This window comes from Crotalus tigris, unplaced genomic scaffold (genome assembly GCF_016545835.1).
Source record: "Crotalus tigris isolate CLP2741 ecotype Arizona unplaced genomic scaffold, ASM1654583v1 scf7180000018525.42219311030:4301911, whole genome shotgun sequence".
Classification (NCBI taxonomy): domain Eukaryota; kingdom Metazoa; phylum Chordata; class Lepidosauria; order Squamata; family Viperidae; genus Crotalus; species Crotalus tigris.
In genome coordinates this window covers 1,960,070-1,984,085 of record NW_024097057.1, presented here as the reverse complement: position 1 = coordinate 1,984,085, position 24,016 = coordinate 1,960,070, and the positions used below count along the sequence as shown (strand labels likewise).

At 54.8% G+C, this 24,016-nt stretch overlaps 2 protein-coding genes across 6 annotated transcripts in view; one reads left to right on the top strand and one right to left on the bottom strand.

Moving 5' to 3' along the window:
- Positions 1 to 314: 314 nt before the first annotated feature.
- FHOD1 (formin homology 2 domain containing 1) lies at positions 315 to 23,663 on the bottom strand. 4 transcript variants are annotated; one of them, XR_005557927.1, is made up of 24 exons: positions 23,297 to 23,663; positions 20,995 to 21,101; positions 19,987 to 20,051; positions 17,982 to 18,049; positions 17,705 to 17,810; positions 16,742 to 16,836; positions 15,996 to 16,107; positions 15,640 to 15,734; positions 15,408 to 15,551; positions 15,106 to 15,317; positions 14,812 to 14,907; positions 14,101 to 14,124; positions 13,506 to 13,559; positions 9,574 to 9,689; positions 8,597 to 9,480; positions 7,347 to 7,499; positions 7,018 to 7,200; positions 6,503 to 6,622; positions 5,834 to 5,995; positions 5,529 to 5,719; positions 3,113 to 3,305; positions 2,758 to 2,920; positions 2,131 to 2,323; positions 315 to 1,914 (listed from the first exon to the last, which is right to left on the bottom strand). XR_005557927.1 is itself a non-coding variant. In XM_039353577.1 (24 exons), exons 1-24 carry the CDS (start codon positions 23,489 to 23,491, stop codon positions 1,832 to 1,834), a joined length of 3,798 nt encoding a protein of 1,265 aa, XP_039209511.1. In that variant the 5' UTR covers positions 23,492 to 23,663; the 3' UTR covers positions 315 to 1,831. The 4 variants fall into 4 exon arrangements, 3 of the variants coding, with proteins under 3 accessions (XP_039209511.1, XP_039209513.1, XP_039209512.1); XM_039353577.1 differs by having other exon boundaries at positions 2,131 to 2,307; XM_039353579.1 differs by lacking the exon at positions 15,640 to 15,734 and having other exon boundaries at positions 2,131 to 2,307; positions 15,408 to 15,505.
- The window catches only part of PLEKHG4 (pleckstrin homology and RhoGEF domain containing G4), a 52,336-nt gene continuing 31,610 nt past the window's right edge, over positions 3,291 to 24,016 (top strand). The window contains exon 1 of one of the 2 annotated variants that reach the window (XM_039353571.1): positions 3,291 to 3,404. The gene's annotated coding sequence lies outside the window, so the exon portion shown is untranslated. The remainder of the gene's footprint in view (positions 3,405 to 24,016) is intronic. The other variant, XM_039353570.1, reaches the window with a different exon arrangement.

Genomic DNA, 24,016 nt, shown 5'->3' with positions numbered 1-24,016 from the left:
GAAAGGATTTGAAGGCTGGTTGCTGAATATAGCAATAGTGGTATGTGGTGTAAGTAAAGCATGCATATGAATCCAATGAATGCTTAATGAGCGCTTCAGAGTTGAGCAGGAATGAGTGGTGCCCTTTTGGCTGTTCCGTGCATTTACAGTTAGCTGTATCAGGAATACCGGTGACATTTCATGCCTCTGTTGCGTTGGGGACACACATATATATATGTGTACTTTTGAATGCAGACAAACTATTGTCAATTGACAATCCAAATGATGTCAGACAGACTGTATGGTGCAGCAAGGAACATGGATTTAAAAACTAATTATGAACAACCAAGGCAGCCTTATTTAATAGACAAAAAGGAATGAACAATTTATACATAAATGGTGAAAAACAAGATGAATGTATATATCCCTGAAGGACGTTTACTGAAGACAGGAAGATGGATGGGGGAGTTAAGACCCACAATGTTGGCAAAGATGGTGGTGGCAGGAGGACCATTGCCCCAAAAGGCAAAGCAGAAGTGGCTCTGTGTCCTTCGGTCCACTTCATTATACTGCAGGGAGGTGGAAGTTAAAAAATAAATAATGAATTTATAATGAAATGTCTTCCCTTGGTAGCAAAGGGTGAAGTTGAATGGGGTTGGAACGGGTCCTTAAAAGTGTGTGTGCACACACACAATAACACAAGAGACTGCAGACTGAAGGTGCGATGAATGCAGGCCGAACACGGAGGGGCCCCCAGCACCGCAGGGGCTCTTTGGTGGCAGAGAGAGCTAAGCGCCTGGGAATCCAATGGCAAAACCAACATGTGAAGGGTGAACAAGTCAGGAGGAAGAGCAGAAAGTGGCTTTTCATTGAGACTTTCTCAGAACCAGAATGTGAGAAGCTTAAAGAACAAACGTCAGCCGGCCCAGGTGGTTGAGCCAGGAGGTTGACCGAGACCAAGCGGAGCAAAGAGGGAGCGAGGAGGGGGAACCCTTACAGCCCCCTTTCCTTTCTTATTTCAGGTCTTTTATTTTCTCTGACAGCTTTCCACTCCTTTCCACCCAAGCAATTGTATGCATTTGTGGAGAATCTGTCTTCCTGAACCTCTCCAAAATGCCACGGGTGCCACTGGCTCCGGAGACCTGGGCCACGGCAGAGTCTGTTGCAGAGCAGAGTCTGTGCCGCGCTGGCTCCTCTGCCTGGCCTGAGAGCCGGTACCCTGAAGACCCTCGGAGAAAGGCCCCCCAGAAGCAGGCAAAGCCCCCTTCAGCTCTCACAGCCTCTTCTTCTCTGGAGTCCCCCAGACAGTAGGAAAAGAGGAACACGACTGTTTTGCCAGACTTGCAAGAACAGCTTTTACTTCTCATTTCTAACACTGAACCCCAGGAAGGGCCAAGCAGCCCTCGGGGGCTCACCCATGGGCGGAGGCAGCAGCAGCAGCAGCAGCAGCAGAGGGGCTGGGCAGAGAGAGCCGCTCCTTCTGGGACTTTGGAGTGCCAAGAGGCCATCTCTCCGGCCTTCTCTCCACTAGGCCTACCCTTCCCATTTCAGGACATGGCTGGGGGGGAGGGGAACAGCACCCACCCCCTGGGGAGACACCTGAAACAGAGGCTTCAGCTCCCCAACCCTGAGCAGGAGCATCCACACAAGCACACAGGCCAACACACTGGCCAAGCGAAGCTTGCTCCTCAAGGCACAAGGGGCCAAACAGGACTCTGCCCAGCGGGGAGGGGACTGCCTGGGCATCTGCCCCCCCCACCCCTCTTGGTGAAGGGAGGCAGCCTCCCAAAGAGAAGAGCCTCTCCAGTTCCCCCTCCTGCTTCTTCCCGCTCAGCACGGCCTTGGGGGCTCCTCACACGGACACGCTGGCCGAGGACGCCAGGCCCAAGGCCTGCACCAGCTCCTCATTCAGGCCGCTCTTCAGGGTCCGCCTCACTGCAAGGAAGGAGAAAGGGGGGGTCAGGGAGACGCAGAGGCCCTCTTTGGCAGCAGGACTGGAGCGGCCTTGGCGGGGCCTGCTTTGAGAGGGGAGGGGGGGCAGGGAGACCTTTCCTCCCACTCCTCTTTTCCACATCAATCGCCCCCTCCAAGGGGGAGTGCATAGAAGCCACTTGGTGACTCCCCCAAAGTGACGGATCAGGCAACACTTACAGGACTTCCTGTTCCCGCGTGATCGCCGGCGCTCCTTCGCTGGGCCTGAGCGTGCAGGAGACCTCTGGGTCACAGACTTGACCAAGCGGTTCATGATCTCCTCAGAAGCATCCTCAGGAGAGCCAGCAGCTTCCTCCTGGGGGGTGGACCCACCAGCGGGACTTTGCTTCCCAGCACCTAAATGGGAAAACTCCTGAGAGGTGGAGGGAGTTGCTGACATGTTTCTGCAGGTGTGTGTGTGAGGTGCGTTGAACCAGCTCTCTCCCCTCTGATAATACCAGCATCTACAGCTGGCTGCCTTGTGCATCGTCCCCTTTTGCACCATTTAATTTGCCTCTGCAGGAAGACCTGGCCCCCACTGCCTGTCGCCACTGCAGGGTCAGGGCACTGACCTGGATTAGACCTCCACAAGAGATGGAGGGCAGCAGGTGAATACAGGGGAACCCTTAGCAATGCTGGGAGCTACAGAGAGAGAGAGAAACCGGAGGCATCCAGAAGGGGCTGGAAGGGGAAAGTGTGTGTGTGTGTGTGGGGAGAGATTGCTATCAGCTGCCAGAGAGCCCAAGAAAGGGAGCCCTGCTGAGGAGGATGCCGAGGCCGAATCTTGTGCCAGGCGCTAGTTCCTACCTCTACTGGCGCGAGAGCGGTGGCCAGGGCTTTCTGCTGGGGAGACAAGCAAGCTGGTCAAGTCTTTATGGCTGGCTTCTTCCTTTTGCTCCGGGCTGGCTGACAACACAGCAGGAGGAGCTGAGCCGTCTTCGGTCTTGCTGGCCACAGCAAACTTCTCCATCTGCAAAGAGAGAAGATGTCCAAGGGAGTGCAAAGGAAGCAAGTCCCATGTCTTCATGGTGGTTCTTCCTCTTCCCTCTGTTCTTGGCAACCGTAAGGCCAGCCCAGAGGACCAGGAGGGGAGAGGATATAGGGATCACCTCTTTTTGTGTAGACTCAAACAAAACTTTTTGAGCAACCTTGGATGGCTCACCTCAGTAATCATCCTGCCCCGTGTCTTGTTCCTCTCCCGACAGGCTGCCCGCTTCTTCTGCTGCTGCAGGACACGCTCTCGGCAGGTATGGTACTCCAGAGCAAACTCCCGCAAAAGCCGGCAGAAGCTGGTAACCCTCATGTTCTGTGCTGAGTGTGCGTCGTAGCCCAGAAACAGGAGAAAGGAGTGGAACCTTGAGAGAGAGAGAGAGAGAGCATCCGTGAGCCGGAGTGGCACTGCCGCAGAGACAGGCCTGAGGCCTCCAAGGCAAACTGCGGCTGGCACTGCTCAGGTATGTCGACCTATCCTCTTCCCTGGGAAGGACCTCTGGGAACCCCGAAAAGATTGAATGATGCTGAACCTGGACCAGTCTTCCTCTCCGGGGGGGGGGGGGGCAGCATTTTTGTTTTTCTGCTGCTCCATGCGTCCTTCAGCCCCCTTTGGAGGGGTCACTTCAGAGGGGGCTGAAGGATGCAGGGATCAGCAGAAAAGCAAAAATGCTGCCCCCCCCTCGGAGAGGAAGACTGCAGCTCTTGGGCAATAATTCCTCCAGGGACAATAATCCCTCACCATTCTATAGACTAAATCCCCATCTCATTTTTCAGCTTTCAAGCATAATCAAGGTCTTTTTTAAATTAGATATTTAGCAGCTTAACATTAAAAGAGCAATTACTGCAAAATAAGAAAACGAATTGCTTATTTTGGTGCAAATTGAACAAATGCACCAAAGAAAGCGGGGGGGGGGAGAGGGGTGACAGCAGTTTGTCCCAATTGAGCACCTGAGAAGGCAGAGCAAGCAGCGTGACTTCCTTGATAAGGCCACTTGCTTCTGCTGGCCCCATGCAGCCCTCGAGGCAATGTCCTTGGCTTCCCCCAGTTTTCTTCTGGGGGCGCCCCAGCTTCCATCCAGACATAGCCCTGATCCGAATCTATCCAGCTGCTGCAAGATCCAAGGGTGGGGAGATCCCTGTGGGGGCACCAGGCGAGGCAAGCACTCCAAGACTCTCCTTTGGACCCAGACACTGAGCCACTCGGTGAAATTCTAGCAATGCCATTTGGGAGCCTGTTTTCTGGATGGGAGGCCTTTAAGGGTGGAATAATTTCACCTCAGGGATGTGCAAAACTGTACCGCCTGTTTCTGAAAGATTTGGGCATACATTTCCCCCAAAATGTTCCAGTCTGGAAGTTTCACGGGAGACCCAACCCTTTCCAGAGTGAATCTCCGAGACCTCGGAGAGTATATCCCAGACACTCTCAAAGTATCCCCCCAAAGGACCCAGCAGGAGCACCTCTGTAACAGACAAAGAAAAAAACAATAAACAAAGCAACTTAGGCATTCCATAAGTTGCAGGAATATCAGAAAAACTTAGGATTTTCACCCAACACAACATACGTGCACATTTCAAACCCATGATAGACTAAAGCAGAAGCTTGTCAAATCCAAGGACAGCACCCAGACAAAACACCCAGTCAAAAATTAAGCAATGTGGTAGATGCCATACAATGCAGTGAGCCATGTGCAGATCTGTACATTGGGGAAACAAAACAACCACTTCACAAACGCAGGGCACAACATAGGAGAACTAACACATCAGGATAAGATTCAGCAGTCCACCTTCATTTAAAAGACAAAGGCCGCTCTTTCGAAGAAATTAAGGCCACATTTTGGACAGAGAGGACCTCTCTGAAAGAGGGGTCAAAGAGGCCATCTAGGTCAAGACTGAACAGTCCCCTCTCAACAGAGGGGGAGGGATATGACACCATCTATCTCCAATCTACAACACAGTCCTTTCAACAATTCCAAGAAGGCTACACACCCATTTGCACTACTTGGGTGACCCTGAGGACACAGATAAACCTCCAGATGACCTCAACGACTCTCTAAAGGAAGGCAAATGACCGGGTGTCTGCAAGGAGTATAAATCCTTCCATAACCCACCATCCAGTCAGAGCTGAAGAAGCTTCTTGGATGAGAAGCGAAATGTCTTCAAAAGAAAAACAAGAAAATTCAGCTGCCTCTTGAAAAAAGCACCTTTGGGATAATCTCCCAGAACAGGAAATAGTCTGCGGCCTTCCACACGGTCCAGGCCGCAAATGGGGAAAAAGCAGACTGTGAGGAGCTTTGCCCTCAGTTTCTTCATTCCCTCTGGCCTGGTTGTCCGTGCCCTTAATGCCTCGGACACAGCTGGAATTGAAGGCCCCCACCCAGTGCTGTCATCTTGCTGTGAAGTGGCCAATCCAAGGGTCAGTTCTGCTTAAAAGAAGCTCAGCCTTCTTTTGGCTGCCTGTGATCTCTCAGTGGCCCATTGCCATTCTCTTGTGGGAAACTGCTCTCTTTATAGCCATACACACAATAGAGGCCCCTCTTAACGAGCTTACTCGACCATCAGCAGTCAGACTATCTAGAGACACAGACCTGTTCAACACCCGCCGGTGGATGATCTTAAGGAGGCCAATCTTCTCTGTGCTGGCCTGTAGAAAATCCAGCAGCTTGTTCTTGAGTGCTGGCTTGCAATCGTGTCTTGCAATGGCCTTCAGGTGCTCCCAAGAGGCTTTGCATCGCCGTTCCAGCTGCAGGACACTTTCTGCCAGCTCCTCAAAATCCACCTGAGGAGTCAAGATGAGCACTGTAGATGTGCTGCCCCTGTGGGATTTGAGTGGGACCTCAGCACCCAAACTCAGCCTCCCAGGTGCAGAATGAGGGGAAGAAAGGCCCTTCACCTTGGCACACCGAGTGAGGGCAGCAATCTCTGAGTAGAGGTCTGTGGTGGTTGGGAACTCCACTACCACAAAGTGGCACAGGTGGTACAGGAGGCTTTGCCGGTGGACGGTGTCTTTTACCTCTGACACTTTGGCCAGGTAGCTGAGCTCAAACCCTCGACTCTGTAAGTGCAAGGAAGAGAAGAGGTTCTTTCTTGCTGTGGTGGAGGGAAGCCAGTCCAGAAATAGTCCACAAAGAGCAGAGATTCTGCCTCGAGTGGCCTTCAGAAGATCCCATTTTGATCAGGGATGCCTTAAAGGGCTTTTAAAAGGACTCTCAGGAGCAGGCTAGAGGAGGGACATGTGGGCAGGCTTTGGCTTAACGTCCCATCTTGGAAACCAGCCCCCAATCCCAGAGAATACACTAGGACAGACAGGGAAGAAGGCAGGTAAAAGCTTGCTTTGGTCATCTCCAAATACATTCTGATCGAACGCCTTGGCCTTGGGCAGGGCCAGGTGTCCCATCCACCACCTTCGGCTTGGTGGCATCTTGCTGGCGTTCTGCCATCAATCAGGGAACGGAGGGGGAACAAATGGGCAAGAGAGTTTTACTTTGCTAGGAGATCAGACTGGGGCAGATCTGACACCAGGCACGAGACTCTCCTAAAAGGCAGCCATGTCGTGCTTCACCTGGGAGCCATTCAGGAGGTTGCCCATGGCCAGAAGGGTAGCCAGAATACGCCTGAAGGTCTGGTTTTTGGTTAGCTGCTCCATGCCCAGCTTCAGATCGAAGAGGGGCTCTACAATTTCCTGGAGAGAAGAAAACAAAGCAGGTTCCGCTCAGAGTTGTCTGAACCTCAGGATGGGCAGCAAATAAATGTGATCAATAAAATAAAAAGGTAACAAAACCCTCACAGAATGGGAAACACTGAAAAAGGAAGGAGAGGGAAAATTCAGAAGAGAACCATCTGGCCAGACACTCAAGGCGTGGAGTGACACCCCCATCCCCAAGCCTACCAATCATGGCAGACAGCAATGCCGCATGTGCCTTGTATTAATAGGAATGCTCGGTTGCCAAAACGACACCCAGATTTGCCCTTCTTTGCTAGCCAGCAGATTCTTCTTGCAAGCTACCAGGGAGAGTCACCCTGAAATCCAGCTGTGCACCCCTTTCCTCCTGGTCAATCCATGCCCGGCACAAGTACCTTCTCCAGGGCTTCGTAGTCCAGCTTGAAAGCCCACAACTGGAGGCGAGCTGGGAGCTCTGCAATGGAGGAGAGCGTGAGCAGGAATTGCTCGGCTGACCCCAGAGGGAGATTCGGGTTTGCCAGTTGGGCCTCCTGGATCTTCTGCTTCTCCTCCTCTGTGGGAACCATGGTCAATATTTTCTGGTTTAAAAAAAAAGTCAGAGGGAACAAGGTTAGTCAAAACCTCCTTCGGATCCCTCGGAATCTCCTGACGTTCTCCTGCACAGAAAGCTTTCTGAAGCACTGAGGACACCCATCCGAAGGTACCCCAGGAAATCCCTTCTCACCTCAATCCCTTCCTTATTGATTGCAAACTCATCGAAGCTGAGAATGGCCGCCTTGATGACATGGATGGGAGGCAACACCGTCAAGCCAATATTGATGGCATTGCTCCTCTTGGGATCCAGGACCACGACCAGCTTCCTTCCGTCCACAGCTTTCTGAAAGGGGAACAGCAGCATTGGAACAGATTAAACACAGAATCTAGAGGTGTCTTTGCCCGTATTTGTTTTGATAAGAAAGAGAACCCAGATAACATTTTGTAAACTGCACCATTATAAGCCAAGAAATTTGGAAGCTCCTAAGGATGCAGAGCTGCACTTAGCCCAGGAAAAGGAAGGCCCTGAAGTCTCAAAGGGAAGCATCTGCCAGGCTGAGGCATAAGTCATCCTCTGCTGCAGCTGCTCTACTCCTTTATCCACCCCACCATTTATGCTCAAATGCCCAGAACAAGAGAAAGAAATCTTTCCATGGCCTGACCCAAACAAGGACCAGCTGCACCAGAAGAGGCCTGGTCCACCTACAGCTCAAAAGCATAGTGGCCAAAAGATTTGAAAGCATCTCTACCCAGAACCCCCCTGAGCCGTGATCCCAAGGGCTGGTGGGAAGCTGCTGTGCTGGGCAGGGATGGGGGGGCAGAGCAGTTTCTTTTGCTCTTGTATTTTGAACCAATGGCACGGCCAGGTTGAAGATAAGGAGCAGCCCACAACGCCAAGCCAGAAAGTGATCTCAGGACAGCTGCTGTTCTCAAGGTTCTGCCTTAGCCCCAGTACTCTTCAACATTTTCATAAATGATCTAGATTAGGGGGAGAGAAAGGGAACTCACCCAATTTGCAGATGACACCAAGCTAGGGGGAATAGCTAACATTTTAGAAGATAGGCTCAAGATTCAGAAGGTTCTTGATGCACTTGAGCATTGGGCACTATCCAGCAAGATAGGTCTAGTCTAACAAAATAAATATTGGGGCAACATGGTACAGTCTTCCAATATTTGAGGGACTGTCATAGAGAAGCGGGGGAGTCAACCTATTTTCCAAAGCACCAGGAGGCAAAACAAGCAATGAATGGAAAATTTTCAAGGAGAAATCCAACCTAGAACTAGGGAGAGGTTTCTGACAGTGAGAACAATTAACTAGCAGGGGGTTGGACTGGAAGACCTCCAAGATCCCTTCCAACTCTGTTATTCTACGTTCTATGTTTTCTTCCAGCCAGAGAAGAGCATTGATACGCCAAGCTGCAGCCTCATACCGCAACTTACCTTGGAACTCGGAATCTCCTTTGCCCGGGACTCAAAGAGATGTTCCAACTTGGCAGAGTCAACCTCGACCTTCTCCAGGGAGGCCCACAGAGTAGCCTGCCCAAACCAACTTTCCCTGGCAGGGCCATCTATGTCTTTCAGCTCGCTCCAGAAGAGCTTGACGGTCTTCTTTTTCTTGGCAGGGGAGCTGGCTTTTCCCCCAGGAAAGGGGCTGCTGAATGGGGGGGGAGGAGGGGGACCAGGTATGCCAGCTGGGGGAGGAGGAGCCGGAGGAGGTGGAGCACAACCAGGAATCAGGGGAGGAGCCAGGCCCTCACCGGCTCCCAAAGCCATGTGGGGCAAGGCTGTCTCGGCCACCTTTGCTTCTTGTACATCAAAATCCTCTTCCTCACACAGGTCTGAAAAGTCAAGATCCTGGATCTTCAGAGGTTGAGAACGAGGCCCCGGTGGACCCCCCGTCACTTGGGTCCTTTCCAGACTCTTCAGGCTGGTTTCAGCTTCCACACTGAACTGGCTTTGCAAGGGGAGGGCCTGAGAGTCAATCTGTTGCCCCATCCTCTCCTGGCCCTCCTCTTCCTGGTGCGGAATCTTCCCCTTCTCTTCCGTGCCTTGATCTCTCGCAAAGAGCAACGTCCTCTCCAGGCCTGGTGGGCTCTTATTAGTGAACAGTATGTCAAGCATAAGTTTTCTGCTCTTGAGAGCCCCACTGATGCCACAGGGGGCACATTCTGGATCTGGGCCCACGACACAGGAAGTGTTGAAGGGGTGGCTTGGAGAGGCATCCTTGGAGGAGGTGCTTTCCCTGCCTGCCTCATGATCCAAACCAGGCTCTGAGCTGGGCTCTTTCCATTTGGTGTTTCCATCTTGTCCTTCACTCCACCTCCCTACAGCAGAAAGGGGCGCTTAGAGGGGGAAAGGCCACACAGAAGAGAACAGAACCAAGAAAGGACAAGCTCTTCCCGCACCCACTACGCTACCTGGGGCCGCTTGCTCAGTGCTGGAAACAGCTTCACCAAGAACTTCTGCTCGCCCACGGCTGATGGCGCTGATCTTCTCTTTCTGGGAGGCAACCAGGTTTTCTAGAAAGCGGGCTCTGCAAGAGAAGAGGAAACTCCACACCACTGAATTGGGGATGCCGTCACCATTGTGTCCAGCAGACGGTGCCAATCATGAGTTCTCCTGCCAGTCACATATGCAGTCGCCGAGCAAGAGAGGACCGGCCAACCCTGCCAGCCCCTCCGCCTTTCTGCGAAAATGTACAACGCTTGCACGGACCCAGGAACACCCTCCAAAGGCAGATGCTACCTACAGGGCTCTTTGGAGGAGCGAGACTCCTCTGTTTTTCCAAGAGATGGCCATTTCTGGGGGGTCTTGTAACTTCAAGGCCAAGCTAAGGCCAAGCCATCCCCAGGCAGAGGAATTTCCCTCTTGCAGCCACTTAGACCAACACAGGTTTAAAGCATGTCTGTGACTCCTGAAGTTATGTCACAGCATCAAAAAAGCCTTCATTCATGACCTCTGCTGGGAAGGAATCCTTACCCAGCGCATCAAAGGCTTCTGGTTATCAGTGACCTGGATGAGAGAATCAAGACCTCAAAGTCTGCACAGGGTACAAAGCAGGTAACCCTGTAGAGGAGAGTGATGTTTAAAGGTTCAAAAAGATCCAGACAGGCTTGGTGAAATTGATAGGATAGAATGGGAAAAATTTAAAATTCTCCTTCTGGGGAGGAGAAACCTAAGGCACAAGACCAGGATGGGGGAGATCTGTCTTGAAAGGAGTACAGGTAAAAGGGGTCCGAATGTCTTTGGGGATCCCAAGTTAAACAGAAGCCAGCAGCATCTTGTAGCTGTGGAAAAAAGCAAATGCCACCTAGGGATCGTGATCAGGAATGCTATATCCAGATTTCAGGAAATCCTATGTCCAGTTATGGGCATAAAGACAATGACAAACTCATGAAAGCTGCGAGGAATGAGGTCCATCCTGGACATCAGGAGAACTTCCTGAATCCACAAGTTGTCCAGCAGTGGAACAGACGGCTACTGATATGGTGGGCTCTCCTGGGATATTTATTTTCAAACGAACGGAAAATGGTCACTGTCAGAGATGCTGCAGTGTATCTTGCATTCAGCAGGGGACTGGACTAGATAACCTTTGTTGTTCCTTCCAACTTTATGATAATATGAAAACACATAGCTGGCCTTAATACAATAAATGTTACCCATAAAGGTTACCAGTAACAATTAAGCTGTAAGCTAAGACACAGAAAAGAGTATCAAGGATCTGACAGATGTTTCGGATATAATTTCTGTCTTAGGGAATCCAGATGTCTTGCTCACCCTCATGCAAGGACAGCTGAGTGTCCTCCCACAGGTGAGGCACCCAGAGGATGACGCAAAGCTGGTCTGCTCCAGTGTCCCACTTGAAGACACACGGGTGGGCGACGGATAGTGCCCTGACGTGTGCCAGGTTCGTGGATCAAGTCCCGGGTACAGTCATGGCCATCGGGTGGCTCCAGCTGATTTTCGGGTTTCCTGTCCTGCCCAGATCTCATCATCTACCCTTGGTCCTCTCCTGAGGATTGACAGCCATTCCTTCCTTTGTAAAGAGGACCGATCAAACCGACAGCCCCGAGGGTTGAATTCTCTTTCACCAGGGCTTCAGGCCTCAAAGATGCTGGTGGATGACCTATCAGAGACGTCTGGAAAGTCCTGGAGAGGCTCAGTCTGACAACTTCTGGGTCTAAGGCCATGAGTGGGGAATGCCAGGGAAGGAGAGAAGGCCCTCCTTGCCCCTCTGCCTCCAGGCACAAAGAACGGACAAAGCACCACAGACCAGCTGGAGGGGAGGCCACTTGGCCAGGCTGCTCAGAAAGGCTCTCCGCATTTCATCCCAGCCTGAGGTGAGCAAGGGTCCCCTGAAGAGGGGGTCTTCCTCAAAGGCCTTCCTCTTTCTTGTGATGCAGAGGCTGGCACCTGCCTCGCACCTGCCTCGCACTGGATGCCGCAGCACCAATGGGGAGATGGAGAGCAGCAAAAGACCCATCCTCTTGCCTTTCCTGGGCAGCTTTGCAGGGTCCCCCTCCCAAGTGCAGCCCTTCTCTTCTCCAACTCTGCCTAGAGAAGAGAAAGGGAGCTCGGACACCTCCCAAAGGCAAGCAACCTCGCCTCAGGCCATTCACCTTCTGACCTTCGTCCGTCTTGGTCACCTCAGACTGGCCTCCGGGCACGACAAACCTGGCCTGGCCCTTCGCAGGGCAACCATGCCCAAAGCCCACCTGCTCCTCAGTCAGCCCCGCCCAGCATGCGCCCTCCATGGTCTTGATTCCTGAAGGGAAGAGGTACTGGGACGGAGCCCGTGGCTACGCGCATGCAAGAGCACTTGCACACGGCTGTTCCCCCAGCCCTGCCTGGCAGCCTCACTCAGGGCTCCCCTTTTCATGCTCTGGTTCTGAAACGCACCTGCTGTGCCAGCCAAATCTCTCCATCACCTGCATCCCCTCACATCTTTGCACCAGAATAATGAATCGCTAAGCCAGATGGGAGCCTCACATCCCCAAGACCCACTGGAAGACGAGATCTGGGCTGCTTCCCTTCCCCTGAGATAAGCTAGAACTAGGCAGCTGACTTCTCTTTCTCCAGAAGTGCCCAGTTTACTTATTTATCAGTCATACAATATGCATAACTGCGCTAGAGGCCCTGTCGGGCCGTGCTAGGCCTCACCCATCTCGGTCTCTCCCCTGAAGACACTGCCTGGGGTAGCACCGAGCCGTACATTAAACAGGTGCACCTCACCTCACCACCTCACGCCCCCGGTTTGCTCTATGAACAATCAATGTGTGCACAACACGCAAAGCCGGGTGTTTTAATATCAGCACTATTGCATGAACTTGGAGAAACCACTGCTTATACCCCATGGCTGGGTATAAGGGGCAGGGAATTTATTTTAGTCTTGGATTCCCAACTCCACTGAAATCCAGAAAACGAATCATCTGAAGTTGAACCCACCTTCTGGCTCAGGACTTAGAGGAGGCTAAACTCAGGGGCGGCTACCGCCCGGGACTCTAGATGGGTGCAACTAAGTGCACCAAAGCAAAATACTCCCCGTTTTCTTTAACCGAGTTTCATGAAAAGGTGTGCAAGAAAGGGATTGAAAAGGGATCGACTGCTTTCTTTCACTTTAAACATGAGTTTCAATCTCGGTTTGTTAAGGTACTATTTTTCAGATGTTTTTTTTTTAAATTAAGAGGCAAGGGGCATTTATCAGATTGTTGGGGAGTGTGCAGGTGGGCAGGATTTGAGACAGGAGGGAAGATGCTGAGCAAATGGCCCATGTGCAGCCCAGGCACAGGGGGAGAGGAGGAGCTCTGTAACAGCCCTCCAAGAACCGCTCCCGAACAAAGTGCAATGTGGGTTTCAGAATCAGAGCAAAGCTTTCAACTTTATATACATCTGTGACTTAGCAGGTCATCCTCCCTAAGTAAGCACTGGATGACCAGCAACCTCCCATGTGGCCAGTCAGCGGCCTATTTGCAGAGCCCTCTGCACAAGGCCACAGGCCAAGCGGTCTTGGCTTAAAGCTCTCGCTTTAAGCCAGACTACCTGGAAGGAAGTCTGTTTTCTAGGCACGCCTGAATCCAGCTTCAAGAAAAGCAACAGAAACTGCCCAGGTCTCCCAGGGGACTATTTCTGTGTACACAGAGAGGGGAGCTTTTCAGCTGCACCCAGGTGTGTGTGTGTGGAGGGGGGGCTCAGACAAGCAAGTGGCAATATTAACAAAATGTGAGCTGGAAACGGATCCCAGCCAAGCCCTTCTTCCAGGATCCGGGATCAGGGGAAGGATCGGCAGGCAAGATCCAGCTCCATCCGGATCCTCAGCCTGGCCAGGGTGCCCACGCCACTCTGTACTTACTCAAAGTGCCTCAGAATGGGCTTGTCCCCACATACCGGGGGGGCTTCCTCTTGCCTGGGAGAAAAAGGGAGTTAATGGCAGTGGGCCGAGAGCCCCTCCACACTGTGCCATAAGCTCGGCCAAGCCAGCCCTGAAGGCAAGAGAGACATGCAGGGGCGCTTTCTGGAAAGAATTGCAGTCCCCGTGGCCGTCAGGCCAAGGTACCAGACCACTTGGATTCTGCAACAAAGGTGACCCAAAGCGGGAATGGAGGTCTCCCCAGATAAAAGCAGAGGTGCCCCCTTGTGGCATGGAGGGGGCACGGGGAACCCCTGCCCACCTGAGGAATGGAAGCTGATGGCCCTAGGATGCCAGCCCTGCCAAGCAGCTGTCTCCGGCTCCTGGCAGCCCGAGGGGGCAGCTGAGCGACAAGCATCCCCCAAAGCTCAACCAGGGAATTTCCTGCCAAGAAACTGGCACTGCTGGCAGGGAGAGCAGCTCAACGCCGCCACCCACCCACCACACCCAGGCCATTGCTTACCAAGCAGAGGCAGCCATGACACGCAAGCCCTCACTGACTTATACCACTGCACACCACACACAGGCCATCACTTACCAAGCAGAGGCAGTTTCATGAAGTCTGGAAGAGGAAATAGCATTTAAGCCGGCAGGCGCTGGAGAGAGCAAGAAAGCTGAGAAGCTCAGAGCAGCTAGAAAGAGAGCAGACCCACCTGCCACCTGCTCCTCAACCCACCCTGCAGGTCCTACGGGCACAGCCTCTGGCGCTGCTTGCCCGGAGAAGAGGGGAGCAGTCTGAAAGACGCAGAGCAGTGGCTGGGAAGGGGGCAGCTGACGCTGGGGCCGCCTCTGTGCATCACACGCCATCCTCCCCAGCCCTCGGGGCCTTCTCCCCTGTCCAGGGTCCTGGCAAGGGGGGGACCCTCTCCTCCCCCCAGTATCAGAAAGGGTTTGTGGGGGCACTGGGTGCCTCATCAGATGAGCCAGCGGTGGCCCTACTCTGCCAGCTGCAAGAGCTGAGCCTCTCCTGCCTGGGGCTGTGCTACCAACCTGCAGCTGGAGGCCAAGGCTGCCACAGCACCATCTGCTTGAGAACAGCAAGCTTAGGGAGAGGGGCTCAGTGCATCCCCCCCCCCCACACACACACCCTGAACCAGCCATCTGCTGACAAGGAAAACTCCAGTGCTAATGGCAGAGATGGGTCCCTGCCCAGGAAACACCCAGGAAGGCTGCTCCGAGCAAACCTCCCCTCTCCCCAACGCACAGAGGCGTCCTCCACAGTCCTCTTGACCACCCAGCTGGGACCTACTTGAAAACGCTCCTCTCGCCCAGGCCAGCCAGCTGTGGTCCTTCCACGGGGGCCAGCAGCACAGAGAGCTGTATGCAGGAGGCGCTCGGGCTGGGCCTGGAAGGGAGAGGGGAGAGCTGCAGCTGATCGGTCACTTGCCGGGGAGGCTTAGCAGGGGCTTTCTGGCCCCTACAAGAGACAAATTGGTGGCTCCACCGGCCAGCCTGGCAGTTTTGGGAAGACATGCAGGACGGGAGTCCAGTGGCCCAAACAGATGGAGTGAACCCCCTCACCCGTGCCCCACGCCCAACTCACAGCTGCTCACAGCTGCCTCCCTCCAGGTCCAGAGTCTCCTGAGGGTTGGGAAAGGTGTCTGCAGCAGCAGGAACACCTTTGTTCTCCTCCTGGGCTTCAGCAGCGAGGAAAGAGCGCCGGGCCCCCTGCCGGCCCTCGTCCCCTCTCCGCCGCTCCTTGGCACGGGTGCCCGGCAGAGGCTCTTCCGGCTCATCCTCCTCCTTCAGGGCATTCTGTGGATCAGAGAGCAGGTCAGCAAGCAAGCAGGCGCAGGCAGGTGGTGGAGTGACTCTTGCCAAGGGCCTCCCTCTGCGGGCCCCCACCTCATAGAGGGCAAGTTGCTGCCTCAGGTCCGGGTCCGTGCCCTTGCTGGCCAGGTGCGCCTGGATGAGCTGCTCCATGCCCTGCTGCTCCAGACAATCTGTCACGTCGTAGAAGGAGTCCTGGTCAGGGAGGGCAGCCAACGTCTGCAAGCCCCAACAGGACACAACCATTAGCCGGCCAAACAGCCGCCCACCTCGGGAGGCTGTTCCTGCCCGCTCTGCCCACCCTCACCTTGTTGATGAGTGTCATTGCAAACACCTGGAGCTCAGTATCAGCCCCGCTCTTCTGCTCCAGGATGGCCACAAGGCGAGACCACGGAACCCCCCCTGAAAGGCAGCAAGTAAGGAACAGAGGGACTGGCAGAAGATGGTTCTGTGGTTTCGTTGCCGCTTAGGCAGAACTTCTCCAGTTCCAAGAGACATGCAAGGGCCCTCTTTTTCTCCCACAGAAGGACAGCCTGCACCTCCCGGTCCTTGGAGGCCACCAAAAATGGCTTGCTTGATGAGAATAGAAGGTGGCACTCTTTCCAAGGAGCAACCAGGAGGCACCAGGCTCTACTCAACTCGGCCACCTGCAGCTGGGCTCACCTCTGCCCTGCTCCACAGTCACCACAGCCTGGATCAGCAGGTGGGCATTGGACTCTGTGAACTCCACAAAGACCAGGAGCAACTTCAGGGCCGTCTTCACCACAAGGCGGTACTACAGGAAGGAGAGGGAAACTGCGTGTGCCGAGAGAGCCAGCCTTCTCTTGTAGGGGAATCTTCAAGCATGCCAACTGCGCCCATTCCTGGGGTGAGCAGGAGGGATAAATGCCCACCACTTCCAGCAGGTGAAGAGACCTTTCCCCGATGTCTTCTTTGAGCTCACTCCTCTGACCCCTTTCCAGAAGGAGGCCCTCTTCTACGGACTGCTCTCTCTGAGTTGGGATTCTGTCTGGAGGCTCTCAAGGCCCAAAGGCTGCATGATCCTGAGGACCACCTAGGCCAGGGATGTCCTTGGTGGAGGTAAGATGTGGAGGAGATGTCCTTGCTCCCCAATGTCCTTTCACAGGAAAGGTCCCCTGCCAGCTGAAGGGCCTGCCCACCCTCGTTAAGCCCGGTCACAGCAGTGGAGGTGCGACTCTGGCTTTCCAGTCACTCAGACAGCAGAGAGGAGGAGCTCTGCCACCATTCTCTCTTTGCCCAGTTCACCTCTCAGAGCTACAGTGGAGGGGACCACATGAGGAGATCCAAGAGAACACGGAGGATTTGAACCCAGTAGTAAACAAGGGCATTAATGAGACGGATAAGGGCATCCCGAATGGCCTCTGCCGGCAGGGAGGATATTCACTCACCGGGCTGCCCGTCAGGGTGTAGAGCCACCTCACGGTCTCTGGGTGCTGGATCACCCCCATCATTCCATCCACAAAGAGCATGATCTGGCTGAGAGCTGCAAGGAAGGAAGAAGAGTGGCCCCATGGGGGCTCCAGCAGCACTTGGGGGAGGAGGGGGCTGGACTAGGCTGTTCAACTGCTGTGCATCCCCTGCTGGGGGGAGGACTTCTGCAGAACATGCGGCCGGACCCCTCCTTTGGAAAACCCACCCGTCCGCTTCCTGGTGCCTTTTTATCCCCTCTGATAGACGTGCGCATCCAAGTGAAAAAAAGGCTAATTCTCAAAGCAAATTTGAAAACCTCGGGGGCTTCGGCTCTGCGAGGCAGAGACTCTGCGTGGGGCTGAGCCCCTCACTGGCCACGGAGTGCAGCCCTGATTTCTGCAAATGCACAGAGACGACTACCCCAGCTTGGCGGAGAGGAGGGGAACCACTGCGGGGAGGGGGGAACTGACTGGGTGGTCCCCTCTTCTGCGCAACCAGGCACCTAAAGTCTACCTTGGCTCTTCTGCGCTTTGTTGCTGCACCCAAAAAAGGGTGTGGTGGAGAGCAGGAGGGGCCACATGCCACGGAGGCATTGAAAATGGCAGCAGCCTTTCGCAGAACGGGACGCAGAAAAAGCAGAGCGACCCCCCCACCAGACTGAGGCTCTTCCCCCCTCCCAAGTGGCTGGTTGTTTACTCATTCTCCACCAGGGGGCAATCGAGAGAGACATTGGTGAAAGAGAACTGCAGGGACACCCCCTCCTCTCTCCTAAGGCCGTCTGAGCCCCTTTCCCCAATTTAGCCAGGATCCTGCCCTCCCCCCAAGAGCATGGGAGGCAGTGAGGTGGAAAGAGGGGGAGGGACGCCCGGGGCACACAGGGAAGCACTCCCTCTCCTCCCTGGCTTGGTCGACCCCTGGACCAGCTGCTCAGTCAGACTCACCCCGCAGGATGTAATTCTGGTAGTTCTGGTCAGCTTCTGCTCCCACTGAGACGAGACACGTCAGTCCTTCGGAGTTCACAAACTCGGGCACCAGGTCCTTGTCATCCTGCAGCCGAAACGCAGAGCCTGAAAGGCTCCCCTGAGGCTAGGGCAAACCAAGGCCCCCCAAAGCACTCTCTCCACTGGGCCAGGCTGCCCTGTCCCTTGGCTTCCCCGGCTAAGGGCCAGCCAGCCTCTGGGAGAGGAGCAGGCAGGGAGTCCGGCCGCAGAGCCTCACCTGGAAAAGCTGCTTGAGGGAGAAGAGGGAACGCCTCAGCTCCGGACCCTTGGAACGGTACAGCTTCTCTGGGGAAGACCGATGGGTCAGCCTCAGGAATGGGGCTCCTCTCGCTCATACACCCAACCACCCCCAACATCTCGTGCCACAGTCACAGGAATCCCTGACCAGGGGTACCACAGGGGGAAAGACCCCAGCTCTTCTCCTTGCGGCCTGATCATGGGGTCCCTCCCTCCAAAGAGTCAGCTGCAAGTCCAGCATTTCCCCAACCAGGAGACCCAGCTTGTCTTCAGCTGATTTCTGCAGGGCTCCCCCTTGAAAATACAAGGAGACCAGGCAAAAACTAAAGTTGACTTTAAGTTAACAGGGACATAGCGAGCACCATTTGAGGCATTCAGCCATTTTGGAGAATTTCTACCCCAAGTCAAGTCAACCAAGCTCCAAGTTTAATTGTTTGCATGTGGATGATTCGTAAGCTGAGACTGAGACGACGCCCTGGACACTTCATCCTTCAAGACTGATGGATAGAGGGACCCCTTTATTGTTCCTCAAAGGTCACTTAAGTTAAGGAGGTCATTAAAGAAGTCTTAGGTAACTTATTTGAGCAGAGCAGCAGAATGGAATGGAATGGAATGGAATAGAAATAGAAATAGAAATAGAATAGAATAGAATAGAGCTGGAAGGGACACTGGAGGTCTTCTAGCCCAACCCCCTGCTCAGGCAGGAAACCTTATATCATTTCAGACAAATGGTTGTTCAATCTCTTCTTAAAAACTTCCAGTGTTGTAGCATTCACAACTTCCGGAGGCAGGTTGTTCCACTGGTTAATTGTTCTGTCAGAAAATTTCTTCTTAGTTCCTAGGTTGTTTCTCCTCTTGATTAGTTTCCATCCGTTGCTTCTTGTCCTGCCTTCAGGGGCTTTGGAGAATAGCTTGTGATTGTGGCCTGTGCAGCCCAGCCCTGTCCCCGAAGGAGCTGCTTTTGAGGAACTCCTGCCCAAAGAAGAATGGCCGAGCCTCTTCCAGTTCCTCCTCCTCTGTCACTGAAATGCGCCTGGCTTGGCCTCTCCAGAAGGGCCCCCAGCCCCAGCCGGTGCAGCAAAGCAATGGGGGGAGGGCTGGCCTCACTGGAAATGCAGCTTCCAGGAAGCAGGAAGGAAAAGGCAGGCAGGAGAAGCCAAATGGCCTGTGGGGCTCCCTGCTCCCCACAGGCACCAGAGGCAGACAATTGCTGCCACCCTTTATGCCTCTCGTCTCCTCCAGCAACCTGGCGGTTATTCATTTTCACTGTTCAAATTCTTTATTTAGTTACTTCAAACATGGCTTGCAATAGCACATTCCAAAGCTACGGTAATAAGCTAAAAACAACCACAGCTCTCCAGCTCTGAGAGAGTCTCAGCAGAAGCAGCAGCTGAGCCCTCCTTTAGTCCCTGTGCTCGGCCATCCGCTCTACTGCTGGGACCAGTAAGGCTGGTATGCGGGTCTGTCCCTCAGCATTTCTGCTGCTCTGCGCCTGGGCCCCGGCAGCCCCCATCTCAGGAAATGCAGGACTTGCCCTGTGAGTCCCCACCCCCAAGACAGGATGCAGCAGAAGGCCAGGCCTGCAAAGGCTGACTCATGAGGAAGCAGCAGAGAAAGAGGGAGGGAGGAGCTGCCCCATAGGAGCCCCCAGTCCTAAGATCAAGGGATGTGGCTGACAGCTGCCCTTTGTCTGAAGACCTCCCACCCCACCCCTTTTCAGGGACAGAATTTGCAGGGCAATACCAGGGCAAAAGCAAAAGCAGCAGGAAGACTGCTTTCCTTTCATCAAGCATTTATGAATGAAACCATAAAATAACAATACCCAATAGAGACTTAAAAGGCAGCCAAATGGGGGGGGGGAAAAGCCACCTGAATCATCACTCTGCCCATCTTAGGGGCTCTGTCACATAATCCGACCCCTAAACCTGGTATCACAGCAGGTCTAATCCCAGCCCTTCCACAGTCCAGGACCAGGCAGGACTCACCGATGATGGCGTGCACTCGGACCGAGAGCTGCGTGCGCAGAAGCAGGATTGGCCGCCTCCCTTTGCTGCAACAAGAGGAAACCAAGTTGGACCCAGTCAGGACCAAGAACCTCTGGCTGGTTCAAGATTGCCCCCCTCCCTCGCAGTGCTTGCCATCTGCCGAAATAAAAGGCAGCATCCAGAAAACATGGCATGGAACTTCTCTGCTGCACCAGCTGTGCGGATGCCGGCCTGCATCCAGGTCCAATTCAAGGCTTTGGGTGTGACCTATAAAGCCCCAGACGGTCTGGGGCCAGGCCACCTATGGAACTGGCTTCATCCCATCCCATCGGCACATCTCACCTGCTCAGGCAGGGGAGGCATGTTGCAGACCCCGTCAGCCAAAGGATTTGGACTGGGGGTCCAGGAAGAGGGACGTCTCAGCCATTTGCCCCCACTGGGTAGGATATCCTCCCCCCAGAGGTGAGGGAGCCCCCCCTCCTGAAAGAAAACGAGGCTCTGCAGCCTGGAGCCCAGGGGAGCACACAGCCATGAGGCTGGCTAGCGCTCCTTTTAATTAATTTTAACATGATTTTTAATTCATTCTTGTCTCTTCTTAAATTTTTAAACACTGTTTTTATATTTTACTATTTTATTTGTGCATTACCAGAGTCCCTCTGTGAGGAAGATGGGCAGTTTAAAAATTTGATCAATAAACCACCAAACTAAAAATAGAAGGGTGGCAGGCAAATGCCAGTCTTCCCCTGAGCCAGCAACTGGGGCCTGTGAGGAAAAAGGAGCTGCAGGTGTGGGCACCGCGCATGATGAACCCAGTCTGCTCATGAGCTGGTAAGCACATCGTATTTGGATCCTCCTGGTTGCCTCACACACATCGAGTGCAACTTCTGACACTCCCAAATTGGGAGCACTTGTCCTTCCAGATTAAAACCTCCAGATACGCTGGCATGAGGCGCAGGGGAGGGAAGTTTGCACATGGAAAAGGTGGCAAAATCCCCAGCAGGGATTCACCTGATGTCTTCGTAGAAGACCTCCAGCTCGTCCTTCTGCTCCAACAGTGAAAGTTCCAGGTCCAAGTAGTGTCCAGAAGGCAGCACTTGCAAGGCACAATCCTCCAGCTGCAAAAGAGGCACTTCCAGAAGTTAGCCAAGCATGTAGCGTCTGCTCTGGGATTCCTTCCGCCCCCTTTCCCAGCACGGGCAAAGGCAGTGTCTGCATCGGCATCTAACCCTGGCTCCTTTGGAGGCAGGGCCGTATCCTGCCCTCAGCTCCACTGGTTCAGGCGCAAGACCAACCCCGGGCCATCAGATGCCCTCTCGGTGGGTGAGAGCCTCCTGCCCATCCAAGTGGAGCTGCTCAGAAGGAGGAGCTGGGAGACCACATCTCAGCCCCCACCCAGATCCAGCCCGGCTCCCTCCTGCTCACCCCCTTTACATTTCAGAAAAGCATCCCTAGGATTTGAAGGAGAAATTCCTCCCAGCACTGAAGAAAAAAAAAAGGGGGGCCTGCAGATAGGAAGGCGGGAGTTTGCTGGTACCCTTCCAGACTCAGGGAGAAGCCCCCAGCTCAGACAGGACTCCAGAGACCTGGAGGGTGGGTCTGCCCCCAGTTCTTACTGGAGCCCCAAAAGCCTCTGTGGCCCCCAGGAACCTGCTGGTCTGGCCACACAAAAAAAAAAAAAAAGGCCAAAGGGGGCAAAGTGGATCCTGTGCCGATCGGAAGAGGGAAGGGCAGCCCACTCAGACAGGGCTGCACCAGGTGCAGCCTGGCATCAAGTAAGCAACCAGGAGAGGAGTCAGCAAGTCACCCAACTGGTGAAGAAGGGAAGAGCAATGAAAGGAGTAGGCTTACTTTGCCTGCCTTACGTGAAAGAAAAGCTGGGGAACTGGGGGAAAAGTTCCTTAAAAGGAGGGAAACCTCAAACTTCCAAACACGAAAAGAGTTTTCAGAATAAATCCTATGGCAGACAAGGAAAGTCAGAGATGGAAACCCCTGGACATCAAGAAGGGACAATTCAGCCTGACTTCCAAGGTCAAGCAAAAAAAAAAAAAGAAAGAAAAAAAAAGAATGGACATTCGGTTTTGATTATATAAAATATTTTGTCAAAGTTTCAATAATGACCGAAGTATCTGAATGCAACTGAGATCAGACTAAAGCAATGATCTTTCCAGTGTAATACCCGGCTCCAAAAGCCAGCTAAGAAATTGGGGCACTAAGAATGACCAAATGGAAGACAATATGATGCTTCCATATTACTCATTTTGTGGCAGCTACTACCAACCTGGGATCTCCAAGCAGTCCATTGGTCCTCCATCAAATGCCCTGGCTGCTCTCCAAGGTGAGAGGACCAAGCATGAGAGGACCAAGCATGAAAAAGCTCACGCATGTCGAAGATGGGCTAGAAGTGGACGATGGACTTGGAGGAAAACAATTACACTTGGCAAGCTGGAGGAAAGTTGGAAGGGATGTCAGTGAGTAAGTCAGATGGACAGCATCCAAGATTAATGGAAGGGCTCAAAGAGGGTGAATGGTTGACCATGTGACCACTAGGAGCTCAGCCCAACTCTGCCTAGCTGACTGGCTAACCAAACCTGTGTGCTCTGCTCTTCTTATGCGCAGGTTCACCTTTTACAGGTAGCTGAAAACTACAACGCAACAGGTGTGTGCCACAGCCCTGTCAGATCCTGGAGATTTTCCGCCTGCCTTATTAGCCCCACCGGGCGCCTTTGGTGAGGCCAGAGAAGCAGCGGTTGCTCAGCCTGCGTTTGGCCAAGGGCTCCGCTGCCCGCCGGGGCCTGCCCAAGCCTCCCCTCGTTTTACCGAAGCTTCGGGCAGGCCGTTGGGGGCTCCGTCCCCGTCTCAGCGGCCCGACATTTCTTCCTCTGCAGCCGGCAGCGCTCAACAGCCGGCGGGCCGCGATAACAGCCGCTCGGCCGGCCCCGCGGCGGAAGCGCCTTTCCTGTTTGGGCCCGGCTGTTTTTAGCAACAGACGCCGAAGGGGCAGCGCGTCACCCGAGCCTTTCAGCAGGTTCGCGCCCGGAATAGCAGCAGCCCCGCCGCCCCAGAGCGGGGAAGAGGGCGGCCCGGCTCAGTTCCCGAGCGGCCGGCATCGCCCAAGCCAGGCCGGGGCTCCACGGCTGGCCTCCCTTTGGCATGCTAGGGTCGGGGGCGCGCTTGGCCCAGGGCACCGGGAGGCGCTGCGCTGGGGCAGCGGGGGCGCCGGGGATGTCTGGGAGCGGCAACTCCCGGGCTACCTTCCCGCGCGGCGACCCGTTCCCCGCCCCGAGCTCCCGCCGACCCCGGAGGCGCTCACCCGCAGCGGCGCGCCTAGCAGGCGGAGGAAGGCGGGCAGCTGGGCGGCCAGCGGCAGCGCCTCGGCCACGGGCAAGCCGGGCGGGCGACGCGGCTCGGGGAAGGCGGCGCAGCAGAAGGGGTCCGCGTCCTCCAGGTACTGCAGGCGGCACTGCACGGCGCACGGCGCCTCCGGCGGCGCGGCCGGCTCGGCCATGGTGCGACGGCGGCGGCGGCGGCGGCGGCGGGTCTGTGGCGCCCTTCCCGGGCGGGCGGGCAGGCGGGGCTGCGCCGGAGGGGAGAAGGGCGGGCGGGTCAGCTGCGCCAACCTGGGATTGGCGAGCCGGAGCCCCCTCCGGCCGCGGCCCCCGGGCGGGTCTTCCCGCGACCCCGCCGCAGTCGCCCGCCTTCCAGGGCGGGGACCCGCGAAGACCTCCAGCGGCGGCCCCGCCCCTCCGCCCGCCCCTCTGACCGCCGGCGGCGAGGAAGCGTTTCCTGCCGCCGCCCTTCTCCCTGCCCGGCTGGCTGTACCGGTGGCGCCGTCCCTGGTGGGCGTCCTGCGCGGATCGCAGCGAGGCGCGGAGCGGCCGCCGGTCAGGAAGCGCTGGAGCCCGTCGAGAAAGGAGCGCCTTCCTCAGGCCGCTCGCCCCTCGTCCGACGCTCTTCTGAAAGGGGGGCTTTCCGGGAGGGCGGAGAAAAAGGGCAGCTCTTCGCCCGGATCCCGCGCCGCGCGGAGCTCAGG

Bases quoted from the DNA above. Each gene is read 5' to 3' on its own strand.
- FHOD1 (XM_039353577.1), bottom strand. From the start codon at position 23,491: ATGGCCGAGCCGGCCGCGCCGCCGGAGGCGCCGTGCGCCGTGCAGTGC. The intron at 16,108-16,741 runs GTGAGTGAATAT...TCCTTCCTGTAG, and splicing joins ACACCCTGACGGGCAGCCCG to TACCGCCTTGTGGTGAAGAC. The intron at 5,996-6,502 runs GTGAAGCACGAC...TTGCACTTACAG, and splicing joins ACCTCCTGAATGGCTCCCAG to AGTCGAGGGTTTGAGCTCAG.